This window comes from Pempheris klunzingeri, chromosome 5 (genome assembly GCF_042242105.1).
Source record: "Pempheris klunzingeri isolate RE-2024b chromosome 5, fPemKlu1.hap1, whole genome shotgun sequence".
NCBI lineage: Eukaryota > Metazoa > Chordata > Actinopteri > Acropomatiformes > Pempheridae > Pempheris > Pempheris klunzingeri.
In genome coordinates this window covers 9,567,161-9,590,501 of record NC_092016.1, presented here as the reverse complement: position 1 = coordinate 9,590,501, position 23,341 = coordinate 9,567,161, and the positions used below count along the sequence as shown (strand labels likewise).

General features: G+C 41.6%; 2 protein-coding genes across 2 annotated transcripts; both read right to left on the bottom strand.

Annotated features, from left to right (window-relative positions):
• Positions 1 to 391: 391 nt before the first annotated feature.
• LOC139201558 (FYVE, RhoGEF and PH domain-containing protein 6-like) lies at positions 392 to 15,504 on the bottom strand. Its single transcript, XM_070830912.1, is given in 21 exon segments — positions 392 to 1,157; positions 1,288 to 1,427; positions 1,541 to 1,669; positions 1,749 to 1,843; positions 2,004 to 2,109; positions 2,312 to 2,452; positions 2,586 to 2,709; positions 2,858 to 2,937; positions 3,050 to 3,133; positions 3,556 to 3,624; positions 4,404 to 4,475; positions 4,560 to 4,618; positions 4,738 to 4,788; positions 5,366 to 5,453; positions 5,592 to 5,748; positions 6,272 to 6,423; positions 9,067 to 9,097; positions 9,669 to 9,736; positions 9,934 to 10,063; positions 12,053 to 14,054; positions 15,463 to 15,504. Coding segments are annotated over 21 exon segments (3,828 nt in total). The 5' UTR covers positions 15,476 to 15,504; the 3' UTR covers positions 392 to 1,120.
• A 613-nt stretch (positions 15,505 to 16,117) lies between these two features.
• On the bottom strand, positions 16,118 to 20,189 carry LOC139201885 (uncharacterized protein C3orf20-like). The gene is made up of 9 exons (XM_070831317.1): positions 20,091 to 20,189; positions 19,720 to 19,870; positions 19,203 to 19,422; positions 18,882 to 18,962; positions 18,388 to 18,745; positions 17,957 to 18,073; positions 17,167 to 17,309; positions 16,914 to 17,030; positions 16,118 to 16,703 (listed from the first exon to the last, which is right to left on the bottom strand). Exons 2-9 carry the CDS (start codon positions 19,859 to 19,861, stop codon positions 16,664 to 16,666), a joined length of 1,218 nt encoding a protein of 405 aa, XP_070687418.1. The 5' UTR covers positions 19,862 to 19,870; positions 20,091 to 20,189; the 3' UTR covers positions 16,118 to 16,663.
• Positions 20,190 to 23,341: the final 3,152 nt, after the last annotated feature.

The window sequence follows — 23,341 nt, the reverse complement described above, 5'->3', positions numbered from 1 at the left end:
TACCACTGTATTCCAGTGTGTATATATATATATATGTGTGTGTGTGTGTGTATATATATATATACACACATATATATGTATATGTATATGTGTGTGTGTGTATATAAAAGTATGTTACATCTTGAATTCTTTTTACTTTTTCATGTGTCTCTTTTCATGTGAAAGGGACATACTTTAAAAAAAAATCTGCATTATAAGATAAGTAAAAATATGATCTATTTTATCTTTATCTCATCTATTAAAACACAGTGCTTTTCCACCATATTAATGCACAGCCTAAATGTTCCCTCTTTGTACTGTTGACCACGACAAAAAAACACAGTAAAACAAAAATTTATTTCAGTGATTTAAACAATAAAAGAGAGATTTGTGGAAATTTGATTACATTTAATTTACAATCCCATAAAATATATTTACAGTTTGTGTATAGGAATATAATCTATGTACAACCATTTTAGTTACGTTAAGTGCAATACACATTATGGTACAGTTATGTCAAAACAGTGAGTATTCCCCTAATACACCATTAATTCTCTCACAGTCACAGAAAAGCTTGATAATGTAAGGTGAACGTTTCTTACACAAGCATGAAGAGTGCACATTGTGTGTCCTACATCCATCACAAGTGTGAAATAAAGCAATTATTCCCAAATAACAAGAAACATGATTTGTTTTGATCTCTAAATAATATTTCATAAATATGGATCCAAATCTTAAGACAGTTATTCATTACAAATCTATTGACAACTGGCCTTTATTACTAAATCCGTGCTACGGAGATCCAAGCAGGTTACTGGAAATTGAAATTAAAATGTTGAGACAAAATCAAAGCATTCATGTCTAAAATAACTACAGGCGATAGTTGCATGACTCTAAAATTGTAGCCAAAACTGCACAAATCCTGGTGGAAACTATTCAAGTTAACAGACCAAAATAACACAGGTCATTCCCACCTCCACATGAGTTCATTTTAAAGCAATTTAAAAGGCATTTGTCTGATAAAATAAATAAGATGATGTATATGGATTTTATTTCATTGCAACTAATATGGTGTCTCAAAAATTCAGAGAGCACTGAGGTAAAACACTTGAAGGAAAGAGCCAAAAATATATGTTGAACATTAAAGCACAGTGGCTTCTTTGAATGAGTCAATCCATCTGTCAAAACAAAGAAAATAGCATTATTATTATAATTGTCAGCATTATTATTATCATTGTCATCATTATTATTATCATTATCATTATTAATCCCAATATGCAACAAGTGGCACCCATAATTATACTGTACCTCTGTGCCGTTTGGACATCATCAGCTTTATAAATGTAGTAAAGTGTGTTTTTGTGGTAAAGCTTAAACTGTAGTTTCTGTGAAGAATCGACTTTCAGCATAAACCCTAAGAGGGGCTGACTCTCTAAGGCTGCAACGTCCTGCATGAAGACACAATAAGAAAAAAAAACAATGTTAGATGGACATGAAGTCAATTCCCTTTGGCACAGTCCTTAAATGACATTGAGCTTTCAGTGAAACAAGCAGACCGTACCTCACTTGCAGCATACGTGTACAGGACCTTGTCTTTGATGACAAACCACAGCCTCTTCACCTGCTTCTTGTTGGCCTTTGACCTCTGCAGATAGCCACTCATGGAGGAGTTATCTGTGTTTGCAGACACCTGAAACAAGGAAAACCCATCTGATGAGAGATAAGGTCTTTATCACAGTTCATCTTCACCATGACAAAGCATCAGTCACCTCTTTGAGGGCCGCAGGTATTTTCTTCTGCTTCCTGGTGAAAGCAAAGGGAGCTCTGTTTCCAGGGGATACAGCAGTGGATAGGGCCTGTTCACCTGATGAACAGATATGAGGAGCATGCAGTCGTTTAATACACAGAAAATGAAGAGAATACAAGTTATGTCGGTATCTAATCCACACTGACATTTCAGCCTGCGGCAACATAAAAGCATTTAAATCAGGCTGCAGGCGATGTTGGAAGGAAGTCAGACTTACTTTTCTGCTGCTGAAGAACAAGGAAGCACTGATCACACACTCGTGCTAACTGGTTCTTTAGGTATTCAAGACAGTGTTTGTTGGAGGAACAAGACTGGCACACCACCTGATGGGACAATAAAGCACACAAAATGTTTTTCTTCCTTATTTTACAACAGCATCTGATTTCAACATGCTCAGCTGTCCCATTTTTAATATCGAGTTTGTTTTTAAATCAGCTATTCTGTTTTCATGTTCAGTTTTAAAAGCTGTATAAATTATACTATACTATAGAGAATACTAATTAAACTGTATTTGTTTCACTTCACCTTTCCACATGCACGGCAGTGGTGTCGCCTCCATGTTAGGGTGAACTCACAGGTGCAGATCATACACATGGTGGTGCGTGGGTCAGGGATCCATATTGGGGCTTTAGATCCCAAAGGAGCCCCATCATCACAATCCACCAGCTTTACCGGAATATATATTAAAAAAAACACAAGTTAAGTCTCATTGCTTATTCATACAATATAAAATAGACTTTTTTTCCCATCACTGTAACATAGGGTCATGCACTGCAGAGAGGAAATATATGAGCTTCACGTTTTGAAGGCATTATCTTACCTCTTCTAGAGGCTTGCCTGATATAAAACTGATCTTCTTCCTGGTGTAGTCACTGATCGCCGTGGAAATGGCCTCAAGCCATTCATCTCGCTCTGTAGCAGAGCTGCAGAGAGAAAACAAAGTGTAACTACACACCTACACAGTATTCACAGACCTGTGTAATACAAGGAAAAACACAGGATGGCTGCTATGAAATGACTCATGAAACAACGCATGTTCTTAAAGAGATATCTTTTGTTTCTGATCATTACCTCGCTGAGAGAATGAAGGAGCGCTCCACACTCTCAATGTTCAGCCCGTTCTGATAGGCCTCTTGGCTCGGTTTGCTAACCTGTAATTATTTTTTATTGTGAGCAGTGATGGCAGTGTATACCATATCTTAATGTGATCATTAAAATGTGAAAAGATGGAGAGCAAAAGGAAACAAGGGGTGAAGGTCTTACCTTCATCCCAGCCAGAGACAGCATGTTGTTGAACTTGAACTGGCCTGACTGAACAGGAGTGGTGTACAGCAATGTGTCGTTAAACTACAGGAGAAACAACACAGGAACATTATTAATTTTCTGTCTCTTCTAATATACAACAGAGGAGCTCAGAGTGAGATTTAGCAAATACTGGTGATTATTGATTTCAAGATATTCTCTGTTTTCATTATCCTCTTAAGCACTTTGATCCAAGCAGTTACTCTTTGAGGTGCTATCATCAAAGGGTCTGATCATCTTCATCTTGGAGTTTTAATCTCAGACTGTCAAATTGCCACTGATTCATGTAAAACTTCCTTAGCATCTTTACAGCAGCATAATCAGACAGCAGTTCTGTTACATTCAAGACTGTATTGGAGAGGGTGCAGTAGATCGGCCTAGACAGGTTACCCTGTCGTCATAATCACTCCCATGTTTATGCTGTGTAAGAGTGAAGCAAGAGAAGGAAGAGACGGGTGTTTCCGTACCAGGAAGAACATTCTGGGCTGCATGACCTTCCTGGACAGCTTCTTCAGGACGCCCTCTTTCAGGAAGATCTGAGCACAAAATATCACAAAACTCATTCAGTCATGTTTGTGAATTTATTTGGTTGAGCATGATGACTGTTTACTGACTCTAACTTTAAAACGGTGGACTTAAAATGAAGCACTATATTGCAGAAGTCCTAAGGTATAAAAACATTTGCATGATAAAAGTATGCAGCTAATAGAGCAGTAGTTCTGTTGATATTATGTCCTGTCCATTATAATAATTATTACTTGATCTGATTTCCTCATAAATGACAATAAGCATGAAAGTTTATGGTTTAAAAATACAATAACTGATGATGTAGAATCAATCTACATTCAAAACACAACTGCCGTTCATAAATGAATTTTATTAGTATAATTAGTTTTATTAGTATCGTTCATTTGAACCTTGAAAATAGGACCTTGAGGTGACATTGTTTTGTCAACTGTTAGTTTCGAGGTCAAGTCTGAACTCTGAAATCGGACTTTTAAGACAACATGGAGTAGATGTCCTTTACTAGATTTACTACTATTCCATGACTTTCCATACTGGGAAAACTGCATCTGCTGAAGATTGTGTAATACAATCAAAACCTCCAGCACAGCTACTGAATGGAAGTGAGACTTAATTCTCAGTTTGTTTATGTTGCTTCATCTGAGAAATGTAGGAATGTTTATTAAGATTATTAAGTGATTAAGTAATTAAAAATATAAACCATCTTATTAAATGTAGGTACATTTACAAATAGTTTACATTTGAAAGGAGCAATACACAATAATAAAAAAAAAAACTGTTGCGGCCTTACCCGCCCAGGTTGGACTATCTCACGGTGGCCGTTCAAACTGCACTGCACCTGGATCAGCTTCTGGAAGTTATCCTGAGAGGAAGAAAAGTGGACATCAGTATGCCGCAAAGAGCATTTTATTGACATAGATAACCCTGATTTGCTGTTGGCTCTCACCCCTTGTTTCATGATGTCGTTGGCATGATTGGCCACCTCTTTCACTATTGCAAGGGCAGCTGAGTGAATACAAATATGAAAAGATGCACATCACATACATGACAGACAGTTTATCCATTCCACTGACGCCATCAGGAGAGTTTACAGTATGTAGATGTAAAAAGGGAACTCCGTTTACCTTGTGTGTCCTTGTAATCGTCTGAGTCTTCAGACAGGTTTTTTAGATAGTCTGAAACACAGTTACAAACATTTCAGAGTCGGGATCAATGGTCAAACCAAACAAGTGAAAACTAATTTGTACACTGAATTACAAATGTTCAGCGTCGTGCAGTAACTTCCTAGAACGTAATCTGAGATTTTAATCCTGGATCAAAAGGTCTGCAGGTGCTTACATAATACAATTATACAAGAGTGACGCCACGAACATTCTTCACATTTTGGTACTAAAGGATAGACTCCGATCCATTAGACTCTTGAAACACTAAGCTCAGTCATGTTAAAGCTCATGTTATGTCACCAAATCTGATTTGGACTGCACTTCAAAAATCGTATTATATGTGACGGTAGAGGAAGCAAGACAGAAATTCCAAACTATTTTTGCTTTTCTAAACACCAGAGGGCAGCACTATGCCTATAATGAGAGAATCAAAGATTGGCCAAACATGCAGACTTCAGGAGCCCATGACTACAAGATTTTGTAATTAGATAAAGCTTGGCCCTGACTTGCAGATAATTCATCAAGAAATGAAACTGAATATGAACATGATTAATGTACAGCAGTGAAACTGACTCTTTTGGAAATGTACCTGTGAGCAACAGCTGATACTGAGGAATCCTCTGAACAGGCTTCAGGAGGTAATGCTTCAAAGCCAAGTTAGCACAGCGTGGATTGGCCTTAGACAAACAATGGCAAACAATGTTTTCAGGAACAAACTCACAAACACGTCCTCTTCACACACATAAACAATGAAACCTCACTGAAGACACCACAGCTCCTCAGACAGAGAAAACAGGTCAAGCAAGTTTCATTACCTCGAATTCCCGTACCACCGCGCCGAATGCTGCGTTCTTCTTACTCTGCTCTTCCAGTAGAGCCACATTCTTGTCAAACTCGCGGATGTATGTGGAGTACATCTTTAGATAAGGTCCTTTTTTCAGGAATATGTCTGCCAGCTGGGCTTTCTCATCCCTGTACACAGATTAAAGTAGAATGAGATGAACTAGGCACCGACTGGAGAATGCATGTTTAAATCCTTTACCTCAGAGATCCCACCTGCCTATTGTTTCATTGTTTTCCATGGGACAGTGGTGGGTCTAACTATATCGAGAGTAGTAGAGTCGGGAGTGACTCAATCAGGTACACACTACAAGGCCAAAATCATGTGGACCCCCGAACATTATATCCATATGTGATTACTGAGCATCTAGTTCCGACACTGTGGGTATTAATATGCTGCCATAACAGCATCCATCTCCCTAGGAAGTCTCTCTTATGGACTCTCTCATGTTAAAACAGGAAAGCGCTGCAGGGTTGGAAGCAAAGTGTTGTCTAAACTTTAACTGAATGCTGTGACAAGTATAGTAACTCAAGTATTGTGACAGAGTGTCTTCCAAACAATTGGCCACATAGTATAGATGCATAATTAGTCTCTGAGTCAGTAACAGTTATCAATACACATGCAAAGACACTTTTTGCAAAGATGGTGTTGTACCATTTGGCCACCCTCTCCTTCAGCTCTCTGAGGAGGTCTTGGTTGAGTTCGTAGAGCTGTGGGAGGTAGTACAGGATCTGGTTGAGAAGCCGCTCCTCAATCACAGGCTTCCCACCATGACGCGACGCTTTGGACGCGGCGTCACGGAAGTCCTGTAGGTCGGATAGTAAGACAGATGAAGTGTCAGGTGGTCATATACAGGATCTCAGGCACAGAGGAGAAAACCTTAAGAGTGTGAAATGGGGTATTTGCTGAACAGTTTTGTGTTGAACTGGTTCTCTTTAGATTATCAAGAAAATGCAGAATTGAAGTCCAAGAAATTTACTAAAAAAATACAGGTTTAAAAACTGTCTGCTCTGCAAATTCTGAAGCATGGTCCCAAAAACAATGCTTCAAATTAGAAAAGCTCCAGAAACAACAGAAAAAGGAGAAATGGTGTTGAAACAAAGCCTACACAAAAACCTGACACACACTAAGCATCCTTAAATTTCCACGATACAGGCAATAAGAAATCAAAAGAAAAAAAAAAAAGCAGAGCAGAGAGCCTGAGGGTGCTGTTTCTGCTTCGCTTTCTGATGATGTGGAGTTTTTTTGGTGGTTTACGGGGACACATGGCAAATAAAACTGCTTACAGATTGAGCATCCAGCAGAGAGCTCCTGTGCTTAACATCTTCCTACTACATCAGCTGAGAGTGAAAGAGGAGTGTCATGTGGAAAAGGACTTGGAAGGGAAAAAAAACCTGGATGTTTAATGAGATGAGAAAACAAACACTGAAGGCTTGACTGAATCAGTAGTAGGTAAATATTTGTTGGTAATCTCATCTCACTACAGAGTGAAGTGGGTACAATTAGCAACAACAAGCAAAGACACGAAGCTGTGGACTTCAGTTTGGTTGATTTTCATGTTTTAACTTAAATGCTCTTTTACCAGTTGGGAATATTCTCTAAACTCTCCGGTTTATGATGCTGATCAAACTGACAAAACAATACATTTTCATTAAAGATAAAGATACGCTGCTTTATCTCTTTGTTGCTTGAAAGTTGGCATTTTGGAGACGTTTTCGCCCGATACAAACAGACCGTAACGCAAGCATTGTTGAAAATATGGCTGAGCTGATAACTCAGATAAGAACAAACAACAAATGGCAGGTTTTGCTATCATCTATCACTTTGCGGGAGGCTGGCCGAGTGCCTGGTAGAGTTGGAGAAAGAACAAATACGAAGTCACCTCAATATTCTTTTGAACTTGGTGTGACCGTTCTTCATTACTGAGCTCCATTCCTCTACAGTCTACAGAGACTCGAGCATTTCCTGCTCTGCAGCAAGGAGTCATCGCGGATGACTCAGTCCTACTACAATCTTGTTTCGTGACCCTTTGTCTCCCCAAACATCTGTTTATCTCACTGTACTCATCCTTTTTTTTGTGAAAATAAAGAAGAAAAATAGCAGTCCATTTAAAAGAACTCTCAAGTCAAAGACATGAAGCACAGGTTATCATAGGACTCCATGACAGTATAGGTGTCAGTATGATCCAACCAAAGTGCTTAATGGTTGATTAAGGTTTGAAACCCCTGACTCAATATTGTTTAAAATTAGGGATAACTGCACATGCTTTCGGGCAATCTTTCCTGCAAAGCTTTTACAGTGCTAAACAGCTGTAAAAAGAATGAAAAAAAGTCTTTGTGTCTGTACCTGGTGCGGAAATATCACGGCATCATGTTCCATTTAACATTCTCTCATCTTGTCTTTAATATCATATTCCAAATAATAATAATTATATACTCTGATGGAGTGCAGAGCAAAGTTTATGTGAACAGGCAGATTATTTTCATAACATCTTTTAGTTCTGATAGTAAGTTAAAGTCGTCGTAATATCTGCATTACTTTCACTTAGACAGACGACATCAGTTGAGTAGACGGCCCTTCATGTGGCTAAGGACATGTACACGTACACACTGCTAAAAGGATGTGGTCACATGCTGCCCAGATCACCTCCGAATGTGGTCTGAGCGATTAGATCTCAATGCATCTCTGGTGCGTTCACACCTGCACTCAGAGCGGTCCACTTGTGATCGGCTCATAAAAGACGCATGTTAATGTTGGGTCTGAACGGGGTCAGATAATGTTCGACCATCCAATCAGAACTTTGTTTGGAGCACACCAATTGTTATTTAAAGGAAACCTGTGACATGTTTCATATCATATGAACTAGTTCTTTTTGAGCATACCGCCATCTTTAACAGTAATCCATACCAGCTTCCTGTGTATGCTCAATCACAACTATAAAAGAGGATGATTGGAAATCTGTTAGAGTTGGTCTGACCACAGAAACCAACATTTCTGTTACCCTCTGGTGTGTTTTCTGGCCGTTTTCTCGAGCATATTTTGGAGGGAGGTACAGCACAGAAACCACATCATCATATCATTTTGGCTGCTTCGATCGGTTTCAGATTAAATTTCTCAAAACAGCCAGAGGAGACGACACGACTCCATTTTATGTCCAAACAAGTGTTGAATTACCGTCCGATCACACTACAAATGAAAGTCTGGGGAAAACTATGAGGAATGTGAGCAGTGTGGGCGAGACTGAGGGGAGCTGGGTCTACACAGTGTTATCCTGCATAGGGTGTGCCCCAGTGGCTAGCATAATCAAACACATATGGAGAATGTGGGCTCAGACAGTAGACTAGCACTAGATAAAACATACACAGAATAACATCAGCTTCTGCTCTTATCACTGCACACATGGAGCTTGTTTTTGTGTGAGGCGAAGGGTGATGTGTGGGGGTACTTACAACATGTAGCAACTTGAGGACATCAACAAACCTTGGAATACAAAGCATTAAAAAAAGTTAAGGAGGTTATCATAGAGGAGTAAAGAATCACTTCAATCAAAGTGCCAAAAAAGGCAAAACACATTTTCCCACTAGCCATGATGATAATTTTGGTTTTATTTTGCCACCTGATACAATGTAGTTGAATGGCATTTTGTCGGTGGTGCCATTAAAAACAGCATAGAAAAGTTACAAATAAAAATTTCAACAGCCACACTTCTATTCAAAAGGCCTTTGTGTTGCATAAAATGCAGATCTTGCTGTGAGTTTTACATTTTGTATCAAAGAAATAGTCCCTGTGACATCTGTAGATGACGAAATATTCGATTGCAAAGGGAATGAATGAGAATTAGGTGCCACTGTTGAATCTTTACATGTTGTTTTTTGATGTCGTGAGCATCACAAACACCGCTCCTTTCACCTCCAATGTAGGCTGCTGAAGTGGAAGACAATACCTCAAAACCTGAGCAAATAATACCAAAACTATGTCAATGGCTAAATAAATTTGTCTTTAACCATTTGAGTGAGCCTGCAATTTAAGAAAAACAAATTAAGACTCTTACACACTCTCAGAGCTCATAATTTCTGTGGCGATGTGGTGAATCTTGCTTTTCTTCTGTCCACTCTGCGTCTAACAAAAGGTGAAAAGAAACAATACACTATGATAAATCACTGAGCGGTTCACAAATTGTTATTAAGGTGTGAAAAGGAACAAAAGTTCTTCCCCATATGACCCAGAAAAAGTTCTCTAAAACCTTGCAAAGAACAAACCCTGTGCGATGATTATCAGGGACCAAAGTCATAAATCTAACAGTGATTGCCTCTCACCGTGCTCTCCTCTGGCTGCTCAGGGTCTCCTTTACTTGAGGTGGAGCTGCTATCGTCCTCGTCCTCCTCATCTGAGGTGTTGGCCAAGATGTCATCATCCAGAGGTGTCACCTCCTCATCGACGGAGCTCCTGTCAAAAGCGTATATAATGTTAGGGGTGAATGCCAGAGGATGAATGCACTGTACAGGTGCTTGGGACGCACAGACGCAGCTGGAGGCATTTATCAAAAACACTGCACATGGTGACACACGTTGAGTCATTCACATGCCCCATGATTTGTGTGTGAAGCACAAGAACGGGTGGATGTAATTTACTGAAGAGGGAGAAAGGGATGAGGTCTGAAACAAAGAACACCTGTGTCAGCATATAATCTGAGGCAGTGTCTTTTTGAGAGAAAAACTGTCAGTCCAGCAGTATTCGAACATTTCCTGCTCCAAGTGGGAGTCATAAAAAAAAAAGAGCACACAGGAAAGGGACCACTTGACACAACTGGAAAAAACATTTAATGATAATCATCAACACTGTCACAGAGTTCTGGGTCCAGCTGCCTCCCTCTGGTCACAGAGCAGCAGTTTGGCTAAACACTGCCCTGTCCAACAGAAACAGAAGAACGGCCAAACCAGACACAAGCCACTAATCATCGCACACTGTACTAATCTAACCTTGCAGCTGTAAAATGACTGCATTTGAACAGCTAAAAGGGAACAGCACCAAAGAGAAACCACATATCTTAAATGCCACAATTCCCAGAGGCAGCACTACATGTAAAACAACTGCACCTCCTTGAACAAAACCGCAGAAAAATAAATAGGCCAAGGCTAAGCAGCAAACCCAGTAAGCTGGAGTCTGTGGCTCATTGCATTTAACTCTGACTGGTCTCCGTGAGCTGCTCAACGTGTTTTTAACATGTGATTGTTGTACAGTTTGAGCTAAAGAGGGGCGACACTCTAAGCTGTATGAAGCGAGTGTACAGTTACACAAACTCCTAATCCTATTTTTCAGACTGACTTCTACTCACTGGTCATTCACGACACAGGAGTTCTTTTTTAATGAAAGGATAATTACAAACACTATGAGTTCAATTGAGCTAATTAATCACCGAGATGGCTGTTCGTGTGAAAGTTTTAAAAGGACTGGTTCACACAAAAACACGTTTTCTCAACTTCCTGAGATACACTATTATTCTATCTTTTTTTAATCCCAGGTTTTGAGCATTTAACAGCAGCAGAACAAATGTCTCTGTTACTCTGCTTTATTCTCACACATCACTGTTTTATAAAGACAGCCGCTTTGATAAAAAGGACTTTCAATTAAAGCTGGTGACAGCTAGTGAGCCTGTGAATTATTCAGCGTGACAGGACTATGCTTTCTGGAAAGACTGAGCAGCACAAATGGTATCTCATCACCTCCATTGTATTTGAGTGGAGGCAAAAACCGACAGTAGCGACAGTAATCTAAAAAGCTGAGCTAATAAAACAAACACCATCTACGTGGCCAGATAACGCCACAGGTATTTTACAAAAACTATTTTGTCATTTTGGATGAACCAACCCTTTAAGAATTGATACATTTTACGTTTAAGTGCCCTCTCAGCCTCAAATAAAACAGTCAGCTGAGCTGCAATGCACTGGTGACAAACACACTGACACACAGAAGGCTCAGCATTTATTAACAAAGGCATTTTGAAGTAGACACAGACACACGCTTGCCTTCTAGGCCAAAGGTTGTCGAGTGTTACTGTTGCCTCTGATGGTAACTTAGATTATGGAGCATAGATTTAAAGTCAACCCACAACTCCTGAAAAAGGACACGTGCCACCACACTCGTCAAACTCCCCTGACAGGAATCTGCAACAAAAGACACAATGTGACGCGCTTCTCTGTGAACTTCCCCTTTTACGAATGCTGCAGTCACTGTTGGTGACTAACTAAACTAACTTTTATGGCTGAATGGTTTTAAGAAGCCTCAGATATTCTCCTCCCTTCTCATTCTTCCTCTCCTTCTCTCAGTAAACAAGGATAATCACCTAAAGTAAAAGATATTCATAGATAAGCTCAGGATGTGAGGTGCTGAGAGAAGTATGACACAGAGAAAGAATTACAAGCCGTCATAATCTACCTCTCATAGTCTGTTGATGCCCGACACCGCTGGAGTCCAGTGTCTTTCTCAAAGGACATATATGGCTCCTGCTCCTCATAAATGTTGTCATCATTATACATTGAGCTCTGCCAGGCTGTAGGCTGTGAGACAGAAGCCAGAGGGGACGTCACTGCCCTTCCCACATTCACATTCATGTAGTCTGGTATCTCCTCATAATAAGAAATGTTCTCATAGTAATCATCTTCTTCTCTTCCAAAAGAAAACTCATCTCCGTCCACGTTTTGCTCTGGTCCGATCAGTGGGCAGGAGAGTTTACGTTCAGCCCTGAGATGCTCGTGGAAGTTGTGCCATCCGTCTTGGACGGGGTCCACGCTTTGTTCATTGTCAGTGCAGTCCTGGCTCGGGCCTCCTTTGATGATTAGCTTGGGAAACATCTTCACTGAGAGCTTCAAGTCCAGCAGTTTCCGGAAAGAGTTCCTCTTCTGTCCATCAGAGCGTATGAGGTCAGCAGCAGAGAACGACTTGGCTCTCTGTTTGCCCAGGCTGGACGGAGAAGGCTTGATAGGTCCAGCTGTTAAGAGCTTTCTGCTGTTTTTCTTATCTGAAGGCAGAGGCAGCTTCCTCATTACTCTCTCCTTTAAAACACAATCTTGTATAGGAGAAGCCTGCCTTCTCTCATTATCACCTAATTCCCCCTCTTCTTTCTCCTCAGAGGATTCATTCTTCTGCATCCACGCCATCGGGCTGCTGTGTCTCTGGGGCTTCTTGGGAGCTACCTTGACCACCACATCCTCTACTGTCACAGTGATGGCCGGAGGCTGGCTCACCTCTGGTTGACTAATGGAGCTGCTAGACGGAGGACTGCGCGTGAAGTCAGTGTAGACTGCCTCCTGAACATGCGTTCCTTCCTTGCCCTCCTCCTCTTCGTCCTCCTTATCAACCGACACCTCCATCTCATCTCTGCTGTCCCAACCCAGGTCTTCCTCCTGGACATCCTTTGGGAGCGTCAAAGGAGCAGAGGGTGGTGGTTTCTCAGGTGCAGACAGAAACGGCTTTTTCCTGGGCGGAGGAGCTGGCACAGCGCAGGCTTTTCCAACAGATAGAACAGGTACACTGACAGACAGTGATGTGCTGCCTTTCCCCTCTGATGACATCTTCACTTTGTCGACGTTCATGTCTCTCCCTTCCTGACTCACTATCCCTTCCCTCTCCTGCTCCACCTTTTCCTGGCGGACCAGCACGGCCGTCTTCGGTTTCCGTGGCACAGGCACAGGGACGGGCTTCCTAGGTACTGCTGACACTGATTTGGGCTGGGACGCACAAGATATTTGCTCAGAGCCAAGAGTATCTTCCTCTGGTCGTGGCCCAGGTGCGCTCAGAGGTGTTACGTTACCATTTGCCTCATCGCTCCACGTTCTGTGAGGAAGGGACAACCTGACAGTCACATTATTGATGTCTGTGTTGTGATTGTTGTCTGAAGTAAATGTTTCTTGAAGAGGTTTATGGTTTGGAGCAGTGTTCATCACTTGGTACTTAGCACTGTCTGTTTTCTCTCTGCTGTTGTCCATAGTACCTTTAGATGTTGGGAGAAGCTTTCTGTTTTCTTCAGTTTTACCTTTCTGCAACGTTTTCAAGTCTGTCTCCATTTTGTTCAGGTTTGCATTAGTGTTCCTAATGCACATGCAGTTTTCATGGCTACACAGACAAATAGGAATAATATAATCCCAATCCGGTTTTTTGTTCTCTTGCTGTATTCCATTTTGGGAGTTAAGAAGGCCTTCAATCCGTGGGGTTTCTATTCTAGATGTCTGGTGCAGGCTCTTTGAAGCGAGTGGTTTGGATTCCACAGCAGTGGTGAGTTTGGAGAGGCAGGGTTTGGGGGCCAGCACTGGTTTAACTTTTCTCTGTGTCCCAGGAGACGGAAGCGAGAGGCCGTCCCTTCTGGGGGTTGATGGAGGCAGCTCTGGCCTCTGCAGCTGGGCAAGCTTTGGTTTTGGGGCCACAGGTGGTTTGGGCATGCCTGAGGAAAGAAAACAAAAGATATGCACTTGAATTTATCTGTTATCAGTTATCTGAACCTCCTATAGGCTGAAAAAAAAAAAAAAAATCAGGAAAAAGATTATGGATCTAATCTGGTCTAATCCAGATGGTATATTTGATGCATTTTCACTTGTCTGACAGATGTCACCCGAATGAGAGCTCACTATTTAACTCTTCTGCTCTGTAGCACTGATCCCAACCTAGTGACAGCTTAGTAGAAAACTCCTGTTAAGTACTACACCCCCTCTCTGCGGGGTTTCAAATATCACATGGCATTTGTTTGCCACTCCATACAACAGCGCTGTAATCTGGCTAATGGCCCATGTCAACAGACAGAGGAGGAGGAGCAGATGGGAGATGAAGAGTGGGACAGAAATGGAGGAGGGGGTGCACTGCTCGGAGAAGAGTCACGCAAACTGGTACATCTGGCTGAGCCAGTGTCCTAAAATCTTGTGTGGTGGACAAAACAGTTGCATGCTGACAGTAAGAGAGTCTCTCAGCCAATCATATATTTCCTTATTCAGCAAGCAAATAGTTTGTGGCTTGCTGAATAAGACAAAAACATTGTAATGAACTTTGATTTGGAAATTCCGGGCACTATCAGCCATTGACTGACAGCCAGGAAGATGAGTGAAATATGCTGTACATATATACATATATACACTGTTGCCCATAAAGTTGGAATAATTGTTCAATACCCCCAATTTTGTTAAAACCTTAATACACAGTTTGCAAAGGTTAAGTTTCACTGTGAATGTTTGGAAGAGTTTGATCAATAAAGTTGAGAAGATAAACACTTTATTTATCAAGAATAAATCACATTGTCACAATCATTTCATGAGAAGAGGTAACATATATATATATATATATATATATATATATATATATGTGTGTGTGTGTGTGTGTGTGTGTGTGTCTGACATACGAGTTAAATGACAGATGTTTTATCTGGATGACCACATTGCAATGTTTCTAAAATCCCAATAGTCATTTATCAACCTGTAGGCTACACACAGATGTCTTTAGATACACATGCACACAGTCTGTTTAATACCTTCTGTAGTTTCTATCTTGAAACGGTGAATCCACGTATTAATTTAACTGTTTAAACCCATACATTTAGAGACATGAGCGGGGAAGTGGGCTGCAAACCAGCTGCAGGCAGACGCCCTACAGTATATACACAACATCTGTGGCTTTGCTTTTCTTTGCCTGACAATGTCCGTCTGCGATGTTACTCAGAAATAAGTAAAGCAACAAATAAATAAATGCACGGCTCCACCGTAACTAAACCGCCTTGTGTTTTTATTATTTCTCTAGTCAGGTGAGACCACGCAGTCTCTACCACGAGCAGAACAAACAAGTTTGGAGTTTTTCCAGTCACTTACCTGAATTCATCATCGCTTCACTCACTTCGCTTCTGTTCTTGTCAGTTCTCATAAATCAGCGCAACGGAAACAGATCATCGTTTGTGTCCACATACATTGCAAGATGTCCACTCAAGATGAGTCAGAACTCGAGATTTTCTCCTGTTAAGTCCGAGCAACACATGTGATCCTGCAGTTCAATCTCACTGGAGCCGCCTGCCAGTGATCTGCACCAGTCAGCTTCCTTTTTCTTTCCATTAACGAACCACTAGAGGTCCTCAGGAGCCACAACCTGCCTGAACAAAGGCTCGTAACTGTGATAAACAAGTATAAGATTAACTAAGTCTTAAGTGTGTGAGAGAAAACCCTGAATATTTTGATGGTAGGTCATAGCTGTGTGAATTGCAATATATTCCCGATCAGATCAACATTTCTGCTCAACTGCATTTAGACCATATGGTTGCTCATCATCACACAGGAATTTTCAAGTGTCACACACATATTTTTCCACATAGATCATCATCACTGCTAATGTTAACTCGCATGACTAAGAAGTTAGAAATATGAGTGGGAGCCAGCTGATTCTTTGCAAGCTGCATTTGTAACATAGTTGTGGAAGTAAAACTCATTCATCAGTGATACTTTCATAATTCCTTAACTTAGTCAGCAGGTTGTTTAATCAGCCACTTACAGGAAAACAGCCCCGGCTGACAGGAAGGAAAGGAGATGAACGACAAGCTTATCAAGATCCAAGACATTAGATTAAAAACAAGAAAACACAGCACTGGGCCGTTTGGTGTTTTTAGAGTTACCAAAAAATACAATACGTATTTCGGTGGATACACATTAAATGAAAAGCCCATTAATGACAGAACACTGAAACAGCAGCAGTCACTGATTATCTCTGATCTTTAGCCCTGAAGTCTCCAAGAGTCCTCAGTGTACACTTAACGGACAGAAGTTGTGAGACATTTTGCATTTCAGTAACAGATTGGACAATCAGTGGCGGCAGCATGCACAGTAAGCAGTGAAGCGTTTGCAGTTTGATTGCACATTAACCTGACAAATTAACCTACATTTTGGAGACTTTGGTTTTTTTTATCAATCACAAGTGAACCGATGCAGATATTATCCCGTCACTGGAGCATGTTTAATGTGTGATGACAGGAACGTGAGGAAGTGCTGGAGTCTTTTTCAGTTTGATACAAAAGTCTTTCTGACGTTAATGTCGGTGTGATACTTCAGCAGCCCGGTTGCTTTTTCTGTGCAGGAAAGAAGACAGATAATTAATTCAGTCAGAAATCTTTAACAGTGTGTTAATTTACAACACTGGCAGGGCGAAAATCAAAGGTGGTGAAGATTTTATTAGAAGGCAACATATAAATTATGGAACATGATCATGCTGAGAATCATCAAGTTACATTTCAGCAAATTTGCAGGAATCTATGTAGAATATTATTCCAGTCACATACCTGTCATTGGCCTTTTCCTTTTCCACTGAAGCAGTCAGCGGTATGTCCCCTCCTCCTTTTAATTTTGCATCTTGTGAGTTGTGTGCATCTGTGGCTGCAGGCGTATTCACTGCATCCCTGCAAGGAAATGACAGAAAACTGTATTTATTCCCTTTACATTCACACTAAATCACTGGTTGGTAATGACAAAATAATTTATAGTGATGATTCTGTTCCTTACAGTGCATTCACAGTGTTTATAGTGCAGTGGTACCTGAGCTTGTAGTCTGAAGGGAGGCTCAGACCTAATCTGTAGTCTCCCCTGGTTCTGGAGATTTGCTTTTGAAGGTCCATGACTGAGCAGCTGTGACCAGTGAATATGTAGCCCACAAACAGCAGCTTCCCTCTCATGTACATCTATCACAGTGACAACGAGAATTTCCATTATGTGTGTGAAAATGGAAAACACTCATACTGCAGTTCTCGTTGTGATATCTAAATATAATTTGTCCGTGTAGTTTTTATTCCGTTTACAGAGAAGTGGTGTGCAACATCATGCTGAATCTATCTTTTCACAACATAACTCAGATCAGTCATACGGTTAATTTTAGATTTCGTAATAGAGGAACCTAGACCATACAATATCCTGTCAATAATAACAGATGCTTAATCTGTGTTTCTGGGTAAGGCCTCTTGGCCTAATGTGTTTAAGTGCAAATACTGTTTCAGGTCACTATAGTTCTATTAATGTCTGTTTGATTTATGGGCTGGCGGAGGGATTTTCATCTCACAGCAAAAATCAGTGACTTTGGGCTAAAAACTAGAGCCCCCTTTTGTAATTAAGAGGCATCATCACTCACTGCTTGTCAGCCTACAGTACTCTTCTAATAGATGTCTGGGGTTCTTGAAAGCACCTTACTCTAGTCCTCCTCACCCCATCGCCCCCATGCTATCGCCTCCTCTGCTCCAGGCGAGCACTGCTGCTGCCACCCAGTGGGAGCTATAAAAACATGCACTGAGCAGAGGCTGCAGCCCTTAGCCAAGCCTGCAGTGAGTTTACTGACCAGGACCATCCCAGGAGCAGCGTTGTGTCGCTGCTGCAGCAGGATGTTCTCCTCTCCACAGCTGGGCTTCCCTGTTGACATCTCATACCTCACCAGGCGAAATGAATCCATCTGGCACTAAATACAAAAGCAAAACCTGGTTTTCAGAAATACATCCTGTACAATAACCTGCTGACTGTAGTCCGTCTTTCATTGACCCTGTGTTTTGTACTCTATGCAAAGCTGTGCTGTCCTTGTAAAATGCGAATCAGTATCCAGAGGAATTTCGGCACATTTACTGAACTTGCTGTTATTTTAACTCCAATAAAGTCAAGCACACACTAGAACTGAGACAATAATGATGCCTGGATGGGTATATACAGGGTACTTAACAGGTAACTGAAATTAGAAAGAATTCTTGTGTTTTATTATTGCGTTTAGTTATTTCACACCTGAGTGCACGGCATGGTTCTATGCTTGTTCCTCCTCCTGTGAAGCTGCTCCAGCACATCCTGGTCAGCCACTGCATGTGTGTTGACAGGTTGGCACGGCGGAGTCACACACACCACCAGGATCTGTTGACTGTGTGCAGGCTGGCCCATAACGAAATCATCGTACTCCATATCTGTCACCACTGGCATGAGTGTGGCGCTGCAGCAGCACCTCCTGCGTCCCCCCTCCCCCAGCAGGGCCGCTCTCAGCAGAGGAGGGCACACTGTGAGGGGGGAGGAGGGGGTGAGCGATGGCCGGGCTGGACAGCGGGTGACACACGAGGGCTGCAAATCTGGACTGTTTGGAATAATCACTGACCTGGCAGTGTGGGGAGGAGGGATAGTGAAGCTGTCATTGTCAAAATACTCTTGCTCTTATAAACTGCAGTAAATGTCAGTTTCTACACAATAACATTCGACTGAGTTATTCATGTCTCACAGCAAGTGGGTCTTACTCAGGTGTGAAGTTGCCATAAATTTGAATGGGTCCTATCTGTGTGACACAGGGCTCCTCCTTTGTCCGCTTTTTTGATGTCCTGGCAAAATACAGGCCAAAACAGTGGAACTGCCCTTTAGTTAGGGTTACATAATGCAGCCTAGCAGAGGACAAGCACGTGAAACTCATCAATAAACAGCATGTTTACCTCATCATAACAAAATAAATCACTGGTCTCTCATTAGATTAAGGATACATAGTGAAATTTGCTTTGACATGTAAAATTGTTGGCCTTTGGTCAGACATTTTGGGCCTGTGTGTATTGGTCTAACGTGTGCACCTTGGCAGCTTGACGTATGGGTCCAGAGGTCTTTCTGCTGGTGCTGGCAAATGTCTGTGTAGCTCCTGTAACTCATTCCTGCCCTCCCCAGGCTGGACTGGTTTACTATGTGCCCGCTCAGGGGGGTTCAGAGAGGGCAGAGGAGCTGACTGTACTTCTCTCCTCAGCCTGGTCCTCAGTGGGGCATCTGGCATCCTCTCCATGTCAGGACACTCGATCCCTGAAGGAGAGGAAGAGGTCGCTCAGAAATGCACACAGACAACCAGTGACACGAGTGACCGTGAACAAGATCCTGATGGAACTATTCAATAATGTTGAGTTTGCAAGATGAGGTGATACTGTAACTTTTTGCTTCACTGAACCACTCTAAACAACCTTAAGGGGTCAGATTGTCTCTCCGTTACTTTTTTTGCGCCACATACTTTAATAACTCATAATGCACTGTACATCACACCCACTGGTTGCAGTTTGAGCACATTTCAGAAAAGCTTGAAAGGCTGTGTGCACAGGTAGGTACCAATGGCCACACGATAATACGCCAGCCAGTCATCCAGGGTGTTTTGTGCTCTCTTCTGAAGCCTCTTGAGCTCCCTGCCAACATGTCCTCCTCTTCTCCGCTGTGCTGACGGCTCATCCAGCCCCTCCACCTCTCTGACCATCTGGAAGACCTCCCGGGAGCACACAGACACCTGCCATACATCATTTCTCGCATGGTAGAGTATATAATATTAAGCAACGTAAGACATTTAGGAAGCTGTTTCATACAAAGTGACTTAGTGAAAGCACCTTCAGAACCTTTAGAGGCTCAAAAAGTAAACCACATATATTTTTTATTTGGTTTTGTGTCCACCAATTCATGTCGTCATATGGTAATAAAAAGGCTATTACAGGTGTTAGCGTCAGGTTCCTCTTGCTCTCTAGAACCACAGCAGGAGATTCTGTCGTCTTCCTCGCCAGCAGGAGGTCTTGAGCAGCATCGGAGGTAAATCTTTCTTCAGTTTGCAAACAAGGCTGTCAATGCAGAGCAGACATAATATGTAAATAGAATTGTTTCTGATACATTTAATACTTTCTGTTGTCATCTATCTGTTAATCTTAATCTCACCATTTCGCTTGATTGATTACTGTTAGACAGGGCAGAAAGAGGAAGCTGAACACTTTCGTTGTTACACTTGAAGCTGAGCGTGGCAGAAGTACCGCTGAGCAGCCTCACAGAGATTAGATCCGACAACTGTGGGAGAGAAAAACCTCTTTCTTTACTTACCGGCTTCCTTAAAATGGAAACAATCTTTTAAGATTCTGTCAGTATTGTGAGCACCCTTAAATTTTGGTGAATTCATCCATGGCCATCTAATCTGGACGTTATATAGGCCTGCTATAAAACCTCTCTCGGTCCTGTCAGAGACGGTTAGTGTTTGCTCATCATTAGGTCATGCGTCAGACCTCACATGCACGGCTTTGTTTCCTCTAAATGTGACATTTCCCATATGCACATATCACAATTATCTCACATGACAGGCTCCCTCCACATTCTCAGTCCCTCTGACTAGCTTTGTCACTGAATGTATTTCTTGCCTGGAGATTACCTCTGGCATGTATAGTAGTTTAGACACTGACACAGTGAGGGAAGAGAAGTGACGAATATCTAACTCCACGGAGAGATGCTTCGTTCATAATGTACTGTTGCCAGTCACTATTCCAGCACTGCGGCTGCACCTGTATAACAATCTTCTCCCTCGGTGTGTAGCCTGTCTGCCAGCTCCACTCCTTCGTTACGTTCCCATGATGGTCACATATGAATCCACCATCCTGGTCCCACACTGCTGTAATGGCAGAGCTGGAGGAAAAGATAAGGAAGAATTAGATTTTTATATATCATTGAAGCTGTCACGAATACATAATTATAGACCACATTCACAGGAGAGATATTTTTGATCAAATGGTCAAACTCAGCATATACATAAAGCATATATCATGACTTTGTGTCATGGTCAAGTTCCAAAAACACAGGATCTATCATTTCACATGGGATCATCATAATCATGAGATTATACACCTGTGACCTTTTAATCCAAGCAGATATTCTCATATATCAGCACTAAACTCACCTTAGGGGGTGTGTAACAGCCCCATGCCCAAACGCTGTGATAGTGGCCAGAATAACAGGACAATCGCTGTCACTGAAGACGTTGGTGTAGAAGCCTCCACAGGGCAGTCCTGAGTGGCTCTGGCATACTGCCATACAACCAGAGGGGTAGCTGAGAAGGCAGAGTCAAAGGTCAGAAGGTCAGCTGCAGTGACACATTTCCCATATGCTGTGCACTGTGTTTGCAACCACTAGAATTAAAATAGTTATGAATAAACATGATGGGAGAAGGGTACTATATGAACGAGGAGCCGTCGTCGATCCTGTAGTGTAGTTTCTGCCGTGCAGGACCCTGGTGCTTCAGCTCTGGTATCTGGGGCATCCCGTTGATTAGAGCGGAGGGTTGGGCCTTTCTCTTGCCTCTCTCATCCCTCATTTTTGCCTTTGCATCACTGTAGTGACACAGTATGACGGACTTGTCCAGGTCCTCCTCGGCTGTTTGCAATTTTCTATTCAAGATGAAAAAAACATTTTTGGCTTACAAAAATGACCTCACAGGCTATTAAATAGGACTCAGCACTTTTGGGGATTTACACTGCAAAATGAAACATATACTGGTGCGAAGGGTATGTTACTTCTCATCTATACTGAAAACCATCAATCCCCAAAACAGAGAGGGATGATCTTAAATTAGTCATTAAAATGGCTAATTGATAGTCTGGTCTAGCTGTTCGTGTGCCACGGGCAAGACTGGATTGAAACTTTGACCTGCTGGTGATGCTAAATTCAAATTCAATGCCAAATTGGACACCCTGAATATCTGTTTCTAAGTCCATGCTAATGCATCTAATAGTTATTTAGTGACCAACCCATCACTTGATATTTACATCCTAGAAAAATGTGATTATTAAGAGATTTTGGAATCTAAACCCGAATGTGTCACAGGTTTGCTAGAAGCTAAATGCAGCAGGAAAAGGTTAACAACACACTCAGGATCTCTTGAAGACCGGAGCCGCTCCACCACCCACTGACACAGACTGATCTCATGAGGTTCATCACAGGAGGGCTGCTTTGGCTGGATGATCCAACCTGGACACAAATCACATCCAGCTAAGACAGCAGGACCACCGCTGTGAGACAGTCAACCACTGACACGGCCATCATTAACATAATGCATCAGTCTTACCTGGATCTGCACAGCTTTTGGATGAGATGGTGAAACTCATAGTTGTGGAGCTGTTAGCTGTTGGGGAGTGAAAATATAGAGCTCAGTCAGTGTGTCGCCTGAGGTCGGACATTGACCTGTATGTACAATACTGGCCATGTATGAGTCACTACCAGTGACATCAAGGAACTTAATAATGTAACTCAATACCTCCGTAACTGACTGAACAGGCAGCAGTACATCTGTGCCCAGCTACCAGCTACCTTGTTCTATCTGGTAAACTAATCCCCGCACTTCCATTAACCTGCAACTAAAGCTGCCCTCAGGCTCAGTCTTAAAAGGTCATGAGAAATTACTTAATGGCTTTTCACTCTTATTACTCTTATTGTAATTGTCTGTTACCTACATTAACTATGGCTTACAGTTAAAGATGGTGTAAGTGACATTATGACCTTATGACACCAGCATTTTCTAGCAATGCATTTTTTTTTTTTTTCTGTAACTAAAGGCTTAATTAATGGTTAATCAAACTTTATTAGCTATTTGTAACCTACTTTTGAGTTACCACTTTTAAACCCCTTTGGCTGATGTATTTCCTCTTGTAGTGTCTTTGTATTTAGCAAAGAATTTATTAACTAAAGTGAGAGACACCTGGCCTTTTTGAGTGACTTACACACTTTCTAATAACCCAGTTATTAGTTATATTAATCATAATATATCGAGTAATAATATATCAATAATATATATATTGGTCCAGATGCTTTTCAAACCCTTTTCAGGGAGATAAATGGAGTAAAACCTATTAAAGGGGTTTTGCCAAAGCAAGTTTCTGCACAAGGATATAATTAATCCTGAAGGCATTAATAAATGTTATGTTAACCATTAATA